A 16,390-nucleotide genomic window follows, 5' to 3' on the forward strand; every position below is an offset into this window, starting at 1 on the left:
GGGAACTGGCAGGTTTTTGAAAAGATCACTGACAAGGAAATGGTTATTCAGTGCTGTGTTTCCTGAAGCTCCCAGCTTCGGGGTTGAGTGAAAACTCCGCAGACATTGCTAAAAGTGCACAAAGACTATAGTATTAAAAGACACTTCTTAATCTTCAAATGATGTTTTATTTAGATCATACACCATATTCTTTTTCCCTTGACTAACATGGAGCTGTCTAACAAGTGCATTTCAAAGTGGTTCTTTTTCGGTGGGTGGTTCACTCTCTTCGTTGTTTGATTTTAATAGAAATTCTTAAGACTCTGACGCTTGTCTCCAGTGCTGGTTAGAAGCTTCGTTGACTGACTGAGTTGCACTTTAATGTAGTCTCTCCAGGCGAAGAGTCTTTTGAGGACCTGACAGAAGAGAGCAGAACCCTGGCCTGGAGTAACATCGCCCGGCTAGAGCCCCAGGAGCATCACAGGATCCACAAGGAGTAAGAGCGTCTCTGCACTGGCCGTGCTCACGGTGGGGTCTCGGCCTGGGGTGAAGCCGGGTTAAGCTGAGTCACAGGGGGCTGTTGTCTTTCAAAGTTGTCTCGGTTGGTTTTTATCCCCCTACACCGTCACAGGGACCAGTCAACCCGGGGCCAGTGTGGCACAGAAAGTGGGTGTGTCGTTTCAGCCGTCGATCGTTCTAGAGCGCAGACGGAGCTACTGATGGCGGGTCGCTGGGTGCTCCTCAGACAGGCTCACGGCCCTCAAGTCTGATGGTGTGAAGTTCTTGAGAAACAGGATATATCTCCCCATGTGTCACACTTTCTGTTATCATCTGGGAAAATGTGTCCTTTTTAAAAAATGATAAACATGTGTGCATACATGGAGAGAGAGAGCGCGTTGCAAAGTTCATAAGAATTTTTTCTAAGCGCCCTCCCCCAAATCAGGCTTGCGTTGGACCCAGAGAGGTTGTGAACGTCCAAGGGCCCTGTCTGCAGGGGTGGTGACGGACTCGGTGGGAAGGTTGGGAAGCACTGACTTTGCTGACCCGTCCTGCTCCAGGGAAGAAAACTCGGGCTGGGATGAGGCCCCACGTCCTGCTCTAGGGCCACCGACGGCCTGTGTGACGTTTGACGCCACGTACACCCGGTCATGGGTAGAGCTGAACGGGCCTGTCCCCGTCCGATCCACAGCCCTCAGTCAGAGCATGGCCTCCTGCGAAGAAACCTGTGGTCCCCCTTATTCCTTGTCACACTGGCTGTCCCTTGCCGCCCTCTCTAAACAGCAGAGAGAAAGTGGCCTCGACACCCGAGGCCATGAAGACATGAGGGAACCTGGAAGAGGGTCTGCCGGGACTGATATTGACCTGGGTTCTTGACCCCTTTAATCTGTAGCCACTGATCAGAGGCTGGACAGGAAATTCAGGCGAGGCTTTGTTGGGGCCCCGGCTGAGGCCGAGGGAGCAGGGACAAACAGCAGGTTCCCTTGCTCGCTCCACGGGGAGGAGCGGGCTGGTTCCTTAAGCGGGGTGAGGGTAGAGGTGGGTCCAGGGATCGGGCCAGAGGCATGGCTCTGTGGTTGGTCCACCCCTTGGGTGCTGTGTGCAGGGGGCATGCACAGTCCCCTGCTTTTGCTCCCAGCTCTTCAGAAGTGGCATCAGATTTTTTATCTTTTTCTATTTTCTTGTTCATAATTTGCCCCAGCTGACCAGGCACACAGTTATTTTCAGTCCTTCATAGTTTCTTTGCATTTTGTTGTTGGAGGAGACGTTTGTCCAGGTGCCAGCATTGCGGCAGAGGGTCCCGGGTCCCAGCCCTTCTCAGGACCAGACAACAGCGTCACCATGGGACAGATGCTAAGTGACCAAGCAAGTGAAGTGACTGCACGGAGGCGTTTCCGTGGTGGTCAGCGAGAGTCACTGGTTCTCTAGTGGGCTGACACGGGGCAGCCTTCGCACAGGGCGGCCTCGGAGCTATGAGTGGGGGTGTTTTCCAGCCATAGGCGTTGCCGGAACAGAATTAGGAATTGCTGAGCCATGACTTGCTAATGCCTTGTGGAAGGTGGGATGGGTCCAGCAGGCATCCTGTGAAGAAAAGAGTCACAGGAATTTGGACTCAAATCGGGGCCTTGCAGGAGGCCGGCATCCAAGCACATGGTTGATGGTGGTTCACGACACTTTGTTTTCCGACAGGGCCGTCACTGGAATAGCTGTGTCCCGCAATGGCTCGTCCATCTTCACAACCTCACAAGGTGTGTTTGCCTACCTGAAAGGTGGGTTCTCTTGAGTCACGAAGCATCCAAGTGTCCCGTCTCTCAGTCCAGGACTGCACCTGCCGTGTCACCTGCACGTAAAATTCTGGGCCGTTAGTTTGTAGTATGATACATAAAATTTCATTGTTAACTTGCCAAAAGTAACGGTGGCAAATGCCTTTCTATTGCTGATAAGGTTCCTAGAATTTTAAGGGGTGGGGCAGCAAGAGTGTGTGGTGGGCCTGTCCCTCCCTGGGGGGCGAGGGCTTGACCAGGGGCAGCACAGCGGCGTGTGGGGAGGCAGACGGGCTGTTGTGGTTTCCACTTCTGTCACTCGGTATCTCGTGTATGAGTTAGATTTTCTGATTAGGTGTTGATTATAGGGTTGAGTTCAGAAATCTGATTCATACACCATTAATGTGCTTGTACATTGTCAAAATCCTGCAGAAGTCCTACTGGCTGGTTGATAGTCTTGTAACTGTATCTTAATGACACAGTAGAACTTCGCTGTTTTCATCCTAAGAAGGAGCTCAGCCTCGGGCTTTTCCTGCTAGCCACAGCATTGCTTTTCCTGGCAGTCTACACGACATGCCGTTAACCGAAACACGTCTCAGTCCGCGTCCCATCTGAATTGTGGCAGGTGCTCAGGAGGGCTAGGAGATGAGCGGGGAGGAGCTTGGCTGCCCCGCATGGACTTTGAGACACCTGGTTTGGACAGAGCTCGTCACTGTAAGTGACCACCTGCCTGTGTTTCAGTCTTCATCGTAGGAAATTCTGGTTTTTGTCCATTAAGCTGAGGCCAGATGCTGTGCAGCCACACCGCTCCAGTAGGTCAGAGCTGCTGGTCTCAGATCGTGGGACCTCGGCTTTCATTCCTCGGCGTGTCAATTCCTTTCTCTGTCAGATACGACCTTGGGTTTCATAAAATAGAATTTCCACAAAGCCCAGAAAAGGATCCCACGGTGGACCAGAGGGCGTACATGTGCAGTGCACACACGGGCCACGCTGGGGGCAGCCCGACGGCGGTGCTGATGGGAGGAAGGCGGCACGCTCGGCCGGGATTCCCGCCCCCCCAGGTCTGCCGTCATCACACCAGACAAGACCCTTATCTTTTAGCAAAGCCTGCGTTCTTAGCTGGGTTTGGTTCCCTGTACTTGTCTGACCTTGTAAACTGTGAGTTTTACAGGCATCAAGGCTTTAAACCTCTGAGGCTTATGAAGCCTATGACTTCTTTGTGAACCTGCCAACATTCTTTTTAATCAAAAGCTTTTGTTATTTTCTGTTTGTTTCTTCACTGTTAATAGCTTATATTGCTGATCTGTGTGCATTTATATTCTCACGTGTATTACTGACTTACATGTACCCTGACGGTCACCCCGTGGTTGCAGTTCTTCCTCAGAGGTGCAGTGTGTGTCCAGGGGTGTGGTGGACCCCACGGGCGATCCCATCATCTGGGAGACCTGCTTGCAGCAGCCTCCCGCGTGGTCACCCCCAGTACAAGCGGGATCCTCTGATGTTGAGAAAACATCTTTACATGCCAGGCTGCTGACAGTTTTCTGTCTGACACCCCAGTACACTTCTGCATGTTGGTGCTGGCAAAAAGTAGGTCGAAATATTAGATTGTACTATAAAGAAGAAATGATTTAAAGCTCATCTCACCTTTTATTTATCATGTTGTATGTTTTCAAATTAGGAAACATATTGTTGCATATTTCAAATATGGGTATTTGGAGCACATAGCAATTTTGCAGTCTTATTTAAGAGGTCACCATGATACACTTCTAAAGCTTCTGTTAGGCAAGAAAATTAAAAAGCTTGGACATTTTAATCCCCAGTTTGCTATTTAGAAAGTTAGTGTTTCTCTCCCATAAATGCTAATGCAGCACTAGGGTTGCTGTTTAGTCGGTCAGTCATGTCTGACTCCTTGTGACCCCCATGGACTGTAGCCTGCCAGACTCTTCTGTCCATGAAATTCTCCAGACAAGAATACTGGAGTGGGTTGCCATTTCCTCCTCCATAGGATCTTCCCCAACTCAGGGATCAAACTGGGGTCTCCTGGATTGGCAAGCAGATTCTTTACCACTGAGCCACCCAGGAAGCCTGCAGTACGCGTATATCACACTGTAATGTGGCTACTTAAAAAAAAAAAACCTTACATTGCCAGGATGGTTTTAATATTACAATTTCTCTTTTCCTCATGTGTAACTTTAGAGTCTTATCAGTTATTAGGTTTAACTCTGCCTTTGGTCGTGGCTCTCAGTTGACCCTGTCATGGTGCCATAGGTCATAGAACTTCACAGACTAGAGAGTCCTCGTGGGGGACCCAGCCCTTGGTCATCTTGCCCATTACCTCGGCATGTGCTGGTCATGTCTAAGGGTCAGGAAACCTTTCTGATGCATTTGTTGTTGTTGTTGTTGTTAAATTAGATTCCACCTTGAAGATGTTTTCCAAAGAATCCAGGATGCTACAGAGAAGCATATCATTCTCAAATATGGTGAGTTGAGTTCATTTTCATTTTGCATCAGCATTATGGTGGAAATTCATGGAGCAGTTTGTTTTATACATACACACACACACGTGACATTTGTTCCTTCCCAGATAATCGGGTTTATTTCTGTGTGGTAGCTACAGAATGCCTTAGGTAGATTCCTTGTAAATTAAATCAGAAATTTTTTCAGGTTACCTCTTTCTCATGTTATTGTGGTTTTATTTGTAGCCTAGAAAGCTTTCATTGCTATCCAGTAGAATTCTCAACAGATGGTGCCTTTTTTGGAACTGTCCGACTAAATGTATATGTGCCACTTATATAACTTTTAATGCATTTCTAAGTTGATAAGATATCTAATACTAGAGAGTCACTTCTTTTGGGAAAAAACACATTTTATTGTTGACGTAAAGCATCCGAAAGATTTTTAAATTCCCTGAAGATTTTGGAAGTTTTCCTTCCCCACCTGAGTCTGTAACCCAGAGTGGGTGTTTGGATTCTTGAAGACAGTCCCTACCTGCACCCACCCCACCCTAATATAAGTAGGGGTCCCTCAGCCCAGGGCAGTGAGGGTGCCTGAACCCCCTGAGAATTGTCACACTGAGTCCTTGCGCACTTGACACACTTTCACTTTTCCACATTTGGGAGGAAACAAGGCACCTGGAATTAGCCAGATGAAGAGAAATTTCATGAATATGAGGAAGGCCAACATAACCAGAATTGGGGGTTAATTTGGGGGGAAACTTGCCAGATAGTTTTACCACATTAAAGAGTCATTTAATTTTTGTAAATTATTAATGGTGAGTCACTTGTATTTCAGGCTTTATCATCCTGTTTACTTTTACCAGGAGACGCCACTGTCATAAGCTCTTCCTGGGATAATAATGTGTATGTATCTGTGGGCCCCTCCCTAACTCTCACGCCGTGTAGCTCCCTATGTGAACCTGAGGGAGGATAGCACGGACTCCCTCACTGTTTTCAAAAGGGAACAGATGAGGATGGTTGGATTTGAATGTGATTATTTGGCAGCTCAGTGGTAAAGAACCTGCCTGCAATGCAGGAGATGTGAGTTTGATCCCTGGTCCAGGAAGATCCCCTGGAGAAGGAAATGGCAACCCACTCCAGTATGCTTGCCTGGGAAATCCCATGGACAGAGGAATCTGATGTGATATAGTTTAAGGGGTCACAAAAGAGTCAGACATTATTTGAATCTAATAATTTCTCCAGTTGGATTCTATCTTTCTCTAAGTTTTTAAATTGAGGTGAAAACACAGATGAGCCAGACCTAGAAATTTCTAGTTTTAAATTCACATTTTAAGTGTTTGGTTTGATAACATGAGAACAAATGATTTGTAATTCCAGTGGGCCTTAGTTAGCATAGAATTAAACGATCTAATGCTTCTTGAAAATGTATTTAAGAATCTTAACATTGAGCTGGAATGCTGTCTTAATTGTTCTCATTATCTTTTAGCTATTTTTATTCCATAGCATTTGGAAGACGCCAGGACACATTAATGGGACATGACGATGCTGTTAGTAAGATCTGTTGGCATGACAACAGGCTGTATTCTGCATCGTGGGACTCTACTGTGAAGGTTTATATATAATTTCTAGATTAAAATGTTTGGATAATACAAATAGTATAAGCCATTCAACTCCCTGCTGTTGATGTGTTCAGTCACTTTGTCACTGTTTTTCATAAAGTGTGAGTGATGTGAAAGGATACGGGAGGTTATTACCTTAGTGTGCAGTATGGGAAGATGTTTTCCTGAGCTTGCCCTTAGTGCGCCACTGGGGGTCTAGTGGTTCATTCGAGAAACACGCAGCGGCCCATCTGAGCTCATGCAGCTGTGGAACTAGCAGTTGACCAGTTAATCAGAAAATATCAAAATAAGTGGAGAATCGTTGAAAAATGCAGACACACTCCTTCATCGTTACTGATGCAGGACCACACTTGGTCTTTTCTCTGAAATCTTGCACAACTTTGCTGCATGAACCACAGCAGCATTCATCATCCTTGGTTTCCAGTTTTTATGTAAACAGAAAGCAAGAACCTGAAGCCATTGGAATTCCTTCAAGTTTTTCATCATTTCTGCTTCCCCCAGAGGGGGCACTCTTGTTGGCAAATTTTCTTGCCTACATGTAATGTCAGTAAATTTTTTTGGCAACTTGCCTTTTTGAGTTTTCTCAAAACCTTAATGGGGCTTCCCAGGTGTGCTAGTGGTAAAGAATACACCTGCCAATGCAAGAGACATAAGAGACGTGGGTTCAATCCCTGGGTCAAGAAGATCCCCTGGAGAAGGGAATGGTAACCCACTCCAGTGTTCTTGCCTGGAGAATCCCATGGACAGAGGAGACTGGTGGGCTGCAGTCCATGGGGTTGCAAAGTCAGACATGAGTGAGCACTCAAAATCTTAATAGACATGACTACTCTTCTGCACTTCAATTTTAGTTCACAGAGTACTTAAGTCACAACAGTAAGTGCAAGGGGTGGAGCAGACCCGGGCACAGCAGACCCTTAAGGAAGCATGAGTGGCAGGAGTAAGAGTGCAGGCACAGGGCAGAGGAACAGCCTTAGGACGCTTCATTTTGATGGGAGCTGTTACGTGGGAGTTGGTCAGTCAGGAGAGTGTTTGCCGCACGTGTTAGCAGTGCTCTTAAAGGAAGGGTTCTGCAATGCGTTCCATCCCAGGTGTGGTCCGGGGTCCCCGCGGAGATGCCGTGTGCCAGGAAACAGCACTTTGAGCTGCTGGCGGAGCTGGAGCACGATGTCAGCGTGAGTACCAGGGCCCAGCGGAAACCACCAGGGGAGGCGAGTCCTTGGCTTGATCATCTTTTATTTTGGTCATTGGAGGAGAGCACAGAGGCTAACTCTCAGTTCTTCAATTGACCCTTTGGGTTTCCAAGTCCACTGTGCCTGTTTTTCCCTATTTTGCTGTTTGAGAATTGGCTGCCCCCCAGCCACATTTCCACAAGACCAGTTTCCAAGCATGACATTGAATATCTGGGTACCCTCAAACTATTTGGGCAACTGGATGTGTTTTCTGACACCTTAGGTGGAAGGGGCTCTCTGTCTAGGGTGAGGACACCAACATGTCTACATGGCCCGGTGCTCGCAGCAGGGGCAGAACTCAGCAGACACCGCACCCTCTTCGCTCAGTTTATCTCCTTGAGGTCACGGCTGCATCTGGCGCTGTGGCCTGTGGTATTGTCTTCCCTCTAGGCTGTGAACTGTGGCCTGATCTTCACGGTCAGCAGAATAACCAAGGTTGAGGAATATTTATACAGGATGTAGTGTAGCCAACCTTGAGATCCCCCAATTCCCCCAAACCCCCCACATCCTCACGGAGCCCCAGTGCTTCAGGCAGCCTGGCATGCCCTGCCACTTTCACGCATGGAGTCACTATTCTGAGTCCGTCAATTTTAGGCTCTGTCAAAACAGCGTTTTCCAGTAACACTTCATTGTAGTCACTGGCCTATGAAGATTTCACTTGTAAATGAACCATCACTCAACAGGTGGTACTGAAAGAATGGGCTGAGAAACAGCTTCATGACCGTAGTTCTGACAGAATACTGCATGTGCTTCCTTCTCCAGGTGGATACGATCAGTTTGAACACTGCCGGCACACTGCTGGCCTCAGGCACCAAGGAAGGCACAGTGAACATCTGGGACCTCACCACGGCCACCCTGTTACACCAGATTCCATGTCATGAGGGGACTGTAGGCGACACTGCTTTCAGCCCAGGTAGCATCCTTTTTTAATACAGATGATGCCAGGGGAACTGGAATTATTATTTTGAAATAAATAAGAATGTAATTATTTTGAAATAAATAAGAATATAAAAACAGTTTTCCGGGAGGCTCAGTGGTAAAGAATCAGCCTGCCAATGGAGGAGATGCAGGTTTGATCCCTGGGTCAGGAAGATTCCCCTGGAGAAGGAAATGGCAACCCACTCCAGTATTCTTGCCTGGACAATCCCATGGGCAGAGAAGCGGGTGGGCTACAGTCCATGGGGTCACAAATAGTTAGACATGACTGAGCAACTAAATGACAAAAATGCTACTTGCTGATAAAAGGGGTTTTGCCTGTGGGTTAAGGCTGCTTTGTGGGAGAACACAGTGCATATGGCATGTGTACCTATTAGAGAAGCTGTATCGGATATTTTTCTTAATTGCTCAAGTCACTGGAGAAATTAGTTTATGAATTTACACCAAAGGGTCATCAGCCCAGTGCCTTAAAAACAGAAGCCTTTCACAGAGAGGATAGTCCTCACTGGTTAATATAACAAATGGCTCACATGAACATTGGGCTCCTGGACTCAGAAATGAAATCCCAGATGATTTAAAGCCGTAACCTGCACCCTGTCCCGCCCCGTGTTGCAGACAGTCGCCACGTCCTGAGCACAGGAGCCGACAGCCATCTGAATGTCATCGACGTGCAGACTGGAATGCTTATCTCTTCTCTGTCTGCGGATGAGCCCCAGAGGTACTCCCGGGTTACTCCCGATGAAGACGTTTACAGACAGGCTCGCAGTCACCACACTGGGCCTGCTCTAGCCCTTCCTTCCTTCCTGACGAGGGATGACTTCCAAATCCTTCTTGCAGGTGCTTTCTCTGGGATGGAAACTCCGTCGTATCCGGGAGTCAGTCTGGGGAGCTCCTCGTCTGGGACCTCCTCGGGGGAAGGGTCACCAAGAGGATCCAGGGCCACACGGGTAATTACGGTGTCTGCCGCCGACCTGCCTCTTCTCCCTACATGCTCCAGCACCTCCTTTCCCACCAGTGGACACGCTCTTCTCAGGCACAAGCCCCTGGGGGCCTCTGTGCTGTGAACGTTCCCCTCCAGATCCTGGCCAGAGTGGCCACCTCAATCTATTTGTTCTTGCAGGATTTAGATCTATGTTGGCAGACATTTGACTCCAAAATGGAAAGTTTTTACATTTCTTCTAAATAGAAAAAAAAGTAAAAGGTGTATATTTCTTTAACACATGCATGGAGTTTTTAATTGTTTTTTATATATATATATATATATATATATATATATATATATATATATATAAAAGCAACATTCTTGGTGGTTCAGTGGCTAAGACTCTGCGTTCCCAGTGCAGGGGGGCCCAGGCTCGATTCCTGGTCAGGGGATTAGATCCCACATGCTGCAACTAAGACCCAAATAAGTTTTTAAACAACAGGCAACTTCCCTGGTGTCCAGTGGTTAGGGCTCAGTGCTTTTGCCACATGGGGCACAGGTTCAATCCCTGGTCCAGGAACTAAGATCCTGCAGGCCTTGTCATAAAAAAAATAATAATAAATTACAGAAAACAGTCTTGCTCCCACTGACTTCCACCTCCCAGGCCCCCTCCTTGGAGGACTTCTCCAGCTGGTGACTTGATGTGTCTATTATCCAAGGATGTGTTGTGTATGTCTATGTCCTTCTGCCCGTTGGTTTCTTAGTTTTCTTACGTTTGCACGTTTTCCCTTTGAGCATTTGGAGGAGAGTTCATTCTTGTGCTGATGGTTACAAGTAACTATTGACAGCCCACCTTCTTCCTCTTCCCACTGTCACTGTTGTGTGTGGTTATTTCTTCTCAACATTGTACATTCAAGTGAGGTCTGTGTCTGCCTTCCTCCACTCACTAGCATTAAGTAACATTTTGACTCCTGATAGAAATGGAAATCAGCACCCACACCAGTTCCCCACTTGTCCCTCATCTGATTCCTAACTTGTAGGTGTAACATTTGTATTGTCACACATCTGTGATTCCCAGTTGTTTTAGCTGTAGCTTTACATCTACATGGTCTCCTAGTCTTTCCAAGTTCCTTGTTCTAAGCACTTGAGCTCAGGCAAATTGTTTCATAGGACAAGATGATGTGCTCACCCCTAACCCCGTGTCTCTCCTCGCAGGTGCCGTGACATGTATGTGGATGAACGAACAGTGTAGCAGTGTCATCACAGGAGGGGAAGACAGACAAATTATGTTCTGGAAGTTGCAGTATTAAGTGCCTTTTCCTCGAATGTTTTTGAACTCTATTTAAACGTACTTTTAAACCAAACTTTTAAACGAATTGGTAAATGTGCAATTATAGTAATTACAAGTTTCACCACATGAGAAATTTGTGGTTTTAGACTTTATAAATCAGTGACTTCATTGAAAGCTGTTAGTTGTCATCCTCTAAGGCAGACGAAGATGTGGGAGATTTGGGGAGGGAACATCTGTGAGGCAGGCGGTTGTCCCAGGATGCTGACGATCAAGGCGAGTCTGGGTGAGAGAGAGCAGCTGAAAGATAACTAAACCAGCTAACCTCCCGAAAGCACTGAACAGTTTAAGGACTTTGCAAGAAAACCTGAATATTCTCCGCTGTTGTCAAGTCACTCTATTTAATCAACACACTTGCGGCATGCCCGCCGGACTGGGGATGTGTGTTTTCATGGAGTGGTCACTTTCTATAACCTGCTGGCCCCAGATTCTGAGAACCTGGGCAAGGATTAGCAGTTCTTATAACAGTTTACTGTGTATAGGAACGGTTTATTTCATTATGGCTGTTAAATGCTCATCTTTTCTATGACATTAAAAATATTTTTCTGTAATGAAATTGTTTTTCTTATTTAAATGACTTAGCACAAAGTACTAGGTACTTCAAATGTTGATCCTTCTAGAAAACCATCCTTAGTACTGTGTAACCCTGTACTTCTGGAACTATCTTCAGAGCCAAGTCCAGACAGATAACGAGGAGGAACATCACTGAAAAACCTGAGTTGGTTGGCTTTTCTGACTTCTACACAAGGTAAGCCATGAATCAGTAGCACTGATTATTTTTTACTCAACCTCTGAACCACAGAATGCATGTGAGGTAAGACTTTTCTGTTATTTAAAAACCACTGGTGTATCCTGAACGTTAAACATGGCTTGGGTGTCGCCAGGAGAATCAGTAGGCTCGTTGAGGCCCTGCTGTCGGCCTCCAGCGTGTCTGGGCTTCCAGGCTGAAGGTACTTCTCTGGGCACTCAGGGCCTCTCAGCACAGAGGGCTTGTCCCAGGCTCCTGGGTGTTGGCCACTCTGGCAGAGGACTCTCCTACAAGCCTGACATTTTCAAATGATGCAATAACAGACAGACTAGAACTTAACTTTATTTATACATTTTTAATTAAAATAGAGTAGGCATAAGCCAAAGAGAGAGAAAAAAATCAGATAACATGTCATTCTGTGAGCAGGGAGGAGGCAGGAAATGGAACACAAGACCAGGACAGTGTCCTGAGACCGTCGCAGGGCAGCGAGGTTACATACCGTGTAAATGCCACAATCAGGCCTTAGCCCACTTAATCTACACATGAAAGGAGGAGTCAAGGTTCATTCTATTTAGTACAAGAAATGTTACATTAAATATATAGTGCTTCATTTCTCAAAAAGTGGTATCAGTTACTTTTAGAAGAAAGAAGTTCCCACTACACAAGGAAGGACTAGAAAATCTCAAATGCAAGTCAGCAGCTGTGCTAGCTCGGGATGTACTGTCAGACGGCACGGGGCTAGTGTACATCTCAGGTGAATGCAGAACTGCGTCTGGGTTTAGAAAGGCAGCAATTGTTACATTTTGGCTTTTATTCTAGATGCTTAATTTAACTTAGTTAAGGCGACAGTTCAAGCGTATTAAGTGAAGGTAGATAAAATGTAATGACAATCGATAAGTCTCTTGCAGCTACACGCATTGTCTAATAATGCTTACATGGAATGAAACCAGTGTTACTAAGCTGGTGTTACACACAGAACTGAAGAAAAGTAATTCTAAATGCACTATGGTGACACAGTAAAAATGCAAACACAGCACAGAACTAAAGCACTGCTCGATATCAAGGTGAAGGTGATGGTTCTAACAGAGCTGAGCCTGTAGCAGTCATCCTACTCACAAGGCTTGTGAAAGCATTAGGTTTCCAGTAAAGAAACTAGTCTGTGAAAGTCTTTTCAACTGTAAAACCAGGGTAAGGCTACAACTATCTTGATGTCTGAACAAGATAAACTGGATCGAACAGTAAGATTCCCAGCCCTACTGTAAGACAGGAAGTCCTCATGCAGCATATGCTCGCTGGCTCCTAGAAAGCTTCATGTGCATAACAGAAAGGTCAGTTGCCCAAGACGTAAACGGGAGAACTTCCGGCAAGTTTCCAGTGTGCCGTGACTTCTAAACCTCAGGAATGGTGTGATCCATCAAGCTTTTCATAATGCTTGGCGCCATCCTACAAGACAGTTACTTTTATTAGATACTGAGGGTTGGGTTTCTTTTTTCAAAACTGCTACAATGATTCAAGAAAACTCTAATTCAAACTCAGGACTGTTAGCATCAAGTGAGAATGGGGCAGGTTTTTTAATGAGTTCAGCTCTAAGGGTCTCAGGTAATCTAGCAAATAAGCTATCTATCCTGGCCAGTAAGATACAGGTTTAGTCCTTGAATACTTGTATGTTAAGGCTGAATGGTTAAAAAAGACAATGCTATGAACTAGAGGGAAATGTGTGTGGTTTTTCTGGGGTGGGTGGGGAGGCTATCACTGATTTAAGACAAGTGAACTCTTGAAGGATTAGTCCTGACAATTCTCCCCCCAACAACCCCCAGAAGGAGCTAGCTGCATTCTATTCCAGCTTCTGGGTAAACAAAAATTCCATTACAGGAGTTACATTTTTTAATGTTTTAAATATCATTTCCACGTTCAAGGTAGATACTGAAAGGACTGTGCTGGCTGAGCCAGGACAGAACGTAAGATGCTCCCGGGCAGACAGCCCCAGTCACCCCTGTTTTATTCTCTCTCAGCTTCCAGCCCTCACTCCCGAGGACTTCCAAAATGAAAATAATTTAAATACTTCAAATTTCTAAATAATGCCAATGTCATCTACTAAAGAACCAAAGGTTTGAGAAGCTTGAGAATTAAAGAACTACAGAGCCTCTATGAAATCGTATGAGCACAGAATCAAGTCAAAGAATTATCTACTTACCGTTTAATAATGTGTTCAAAGATAAAAGCAGGCATGATTGTAATAGTAACTATATTTCCAGCTGTGGACAATATGTCTGCGATTTGAGAGTCCTGTTGAAAACAATGAAAATTCTGAGAGGCTTTATTAAATTTAAAACTAAGTTATTCTTGGTAAAGAAATATATATGTTCTGAGGTTTTGCTAATGTCTCTAAAATCCTGACTCCTGGTATTTAAATTTTTTCCAGTTTCTTTACCAAGTTTTCACTCATTCATTAGAATCACAACTTCATCAGTGGTAACAAAATTAAGTAAACTATGTTGAATATATTAGCCAACATAGCATTCTTTTTCTAGAGATTAAATAATTGTCCCCATATACAATATTACCACATCCCCTCTGCTAACATTAATTCTTAATGAAAACCTTTAAACCTCAAAATAGTTCTATTTAGGAATTTGTAGAAGGCATAAACCATAAAAATGAAGTACTAATTTGACCATAAACTATTACTTATTTCCTACAACCCTGGACTGAAAAAAGCAATTGGAAAAAACAGCAACCATTCATTCAGAATCTCCTCAACACCTTCACTGCCCAGGTATTCACAGAATTCTAGCTCAAAGGGCTTCAGAGATCTTACCCTGGCCCCCGGCAGAGAGGCCACCATTCCAGAGGTGACATGAGTGCACAGCCAGCACCCGGAAGAACGTCTCCATCTTGGTCAGTAACAGCACCCACAGACAGGCAAATGAGAGAGAGACTTCTAAACTAAACAATACCATGTAGGCTCTGCTCTGACCTTCAGTCCGATGACGTTCTGTCCATTGACCTCACAGATGTTATGTTCCGTGAGAAGACCGTTTCTAGCTGCAGAACTGTCTTTCACAATGGATGTGATTTTTCCATTTTTAAAAACAAAGCCGACGTGTCCAGTACTGTCCTTATGCATGGTAATTGTCCGTTCAAAGGGCCTGTGAGCGTAACAGTTTCAATTAAAATTGTAATTCCAAGGTAAACATTTCAGTGGATTTCCATTATGCTGTACTGGATACTGTTACCATAAATTATTTCAAAACTATTTGAGTTGGTATGTACATCTCGTGTAAAAGTTTAAAACTTCTCTCCATTATGGTTGGACTAACTAATCAAGATTTCCTTCTTTTAAGTGGCAAAGAATTAACACAATGCTTCACGCAGTTTATCATGTGCTTTTTCCTTTAAATTAACATTGGGTTTTAACAAAAATCAGTGTTAAAAATGAATTAACTTTTTAGTATTTCCTGGAGCTTAATTTTTTTAGGAAATGCTTAGAACCTTTACAATACTTCTCACATCTTGATTTTGAAAACTTTGCAAAGGTATTTCTGCTGCAGCAGCAGTAAGATGGAAGCTCCCAGGCCCTTAGAAAGGGAGGAGCTTCAGAAAGATGGCAGCTGCTCTCAGCACTGACACCCCGTTACTGCACACGTTTCATGCAAAATACGAATTTCACATGAAAAAAGCTCACAGCAGTCACGTCTTCCTGGTGATCCAAGTTACTTTTTGAAACTTTGCTCAGATAAGAGCAAAATGTTTACTCAATACCTACCATGTATTGTTCAAAGTGAAAACACAGAGGTAGATAAAAGCCAGTTGAACCAAGATGAACAAAAATGTCAAAGCTAAAAATGTGTTACAGGGTCTGCCCCTCAACCCCCGCGTGGCCGAGAAGGTGGTGGTGTCTGTAGTACACGTACTGAATGTTCCATTAAAACGAGCTGAAGACGACGTACCCCGCCAAGGACTAGAGCCTCACCCACCCAGAAGGCCAGGCTGAGCTTGGGAACCGGCAGGCCCCCATGTATCCACCCTGAGTAGGAAACCGGGGGCAAGGTCCAGACACCTGTTGCTATTACCTTTCTAACCTCTTCTGCTTCCCAGAGAAATGGATTAAGACAGGGAAGGAACTTCTCAAAGGACAAATTTCTGTAAGCTCTGAAATAAGGTGTATTTAAAAACACTATTCTGGTTTTGCAAAGTCAAACTATGTAAGAAAGCAACACAGAACTGCAAGAGTATAGGGCTAATCAATAGCATTTGATTATTTTTCTGCAACAAAATGCTATATTTCCAGAATCTTAAAACCCCAAGAAAATGGAAAACTAGTTTGAATGTCCACACGGAGCGTTTAGTCAGCTCACCTGTCCCGGATGGTCATGGTGATCTTCTCTCCGAAAGCCTGTTTGAGCACCTTGTGCGCGCGGTCCGAGCTCCAGCCAGCACAGTTCTCGCCGTTTATCTGCAGCACCTGGTCCCCAAACCGCAGGCCCACCAGGGAGGACGGAGAATTGGCCTGGACAAGCTGAACAAATATACCCTGGAGGACGGAAATCACTAAGTAAGTGCTGGAAAATCAGGAACCAACTGTTTAGGCAGCTACTCTAGTGATTTTTTTTTTTAAAAAACAAATTATATGAGTGTGTTTCATTACCCCCAGGAAGGAAACTGAAAATGCTATCAAGGCAACAGTAAGATCTGAGTGGTAATTTCTACCTCACCTGACCAACTTCCATCATCCCCTCCACCTTGGAATAAAAAGACTAAGGAAAATAAAGTCAGATTACTATAATAAATGTAAGGTTCCATGAGTCTGACAGAATACCAAACAGGTATTACTGTACCTGATCATTATTTAGGGGGAAAGACAGTAAAGTGTTAGAAGTTTCATTTTAAAA

The 16,390-nt window shown here is 45.0% G+C and overlaps 2 protein-coding genes across 3 annotated transcripts in view; one reads left to right on the forward strand and one right to left on the reverse strand.

Annotated features, from left to right (window-relative positions):
• The window catches only part of NSMAF (neutral sphingomyelinase activation associated factor), a 62,618-nt gene extending 51,312 nt beyond the window's left edge, over positions 1 to 11,306 (forward strand). The window contains exons 22-31 of the mRNA XM_065902999.1: positions 367 to 475; positions 2,167 to 2,225; positions 4,653 to 4,720; positions 5,532 to 5,599; positions 6,183 to 6,306; positions 7,404 to 7,487; positions 8,307 to 8,457; positions 9,096 to 9,198; positions 9,318 to 9,427; positions 10,618 to 11,306. Of these exons, the coding sequence (XP_065759071.1) occupies positions 367 to 475; positions 2,167 to 2,225; positions 4,653 to 4,720; positions 5,532 to 5,599; positions 6,183 to 6,306; positions 7,404 to 7,487; positions 8,307 to 8,457; positions 9,096 to 9,198; positions 9,318 to 9,427; positions 10,618 to 10,712 (971 nt within the window). The 3' untranslated portion in view covers positions 10,713 to 11,306. The remainder of the gene's footprint in view (positions 1 to 366; positions 476 to 2,166; positions 2,226 to 4,652; positions 4,721 to 5,531; positions 5,600 to 6,182; positions 6,307 to 7,403; positions 7,488 to 8,306; positions 8,458 to 9,095; positions 9,199 to 9,317; positions 9,428 to 10,617) is intronic.
• A 527-nt stretch (positions 11,307 to 11,833) lies between these two features.
• Positions 11,834 to 16,390, reverse strand: part of SDCBP (syndecan binding protein) — a 32,601-nt gene continuing 28,044 nt past the window's right edge. For both annotated transcript variants that reach the window (XM_065902579.1, XM_065902578.1), the window contains 4 exons: positions 15,857 to 16,032; positions 14,476 to 14,647; positions 13,693 to 13,784; positions 11,834 to 12,941 (listed from right to left, as the gene is read on the reverse strand). In XM_065902579.1, coding sequence (XP_065758651.1) covers positions 12,887 to 12,941; positions 13,693 to 13,784; positions 14,476 to 14,647; positions 15,857 to 16,032 — 495 coding nt within the window. In that variant the 3' untranslated portion in view covers positions 11,834 to 12,886. The remainder of the gene's footprint in view (positions 12,942 to 13,692; positions 13,785 to 14,475; positions 14,648 to 15,856; positions 16,033 to 16,390) is intronic.

The sequence above is a fragment of the Muntiacus reevesi genome, chromosome 12 (assembly GCF_963930625.1).
Source record: "Muntiacus reevesi chromosome 12, mMunRee1.1, whole genome shotgun sequence".
Lineage (NCBI taxonomy): Eukaryota > Metazoa > Chordata > Mammalia > Artiodactyla > Cervidae > Muntiacus > Muntiacus reevesi.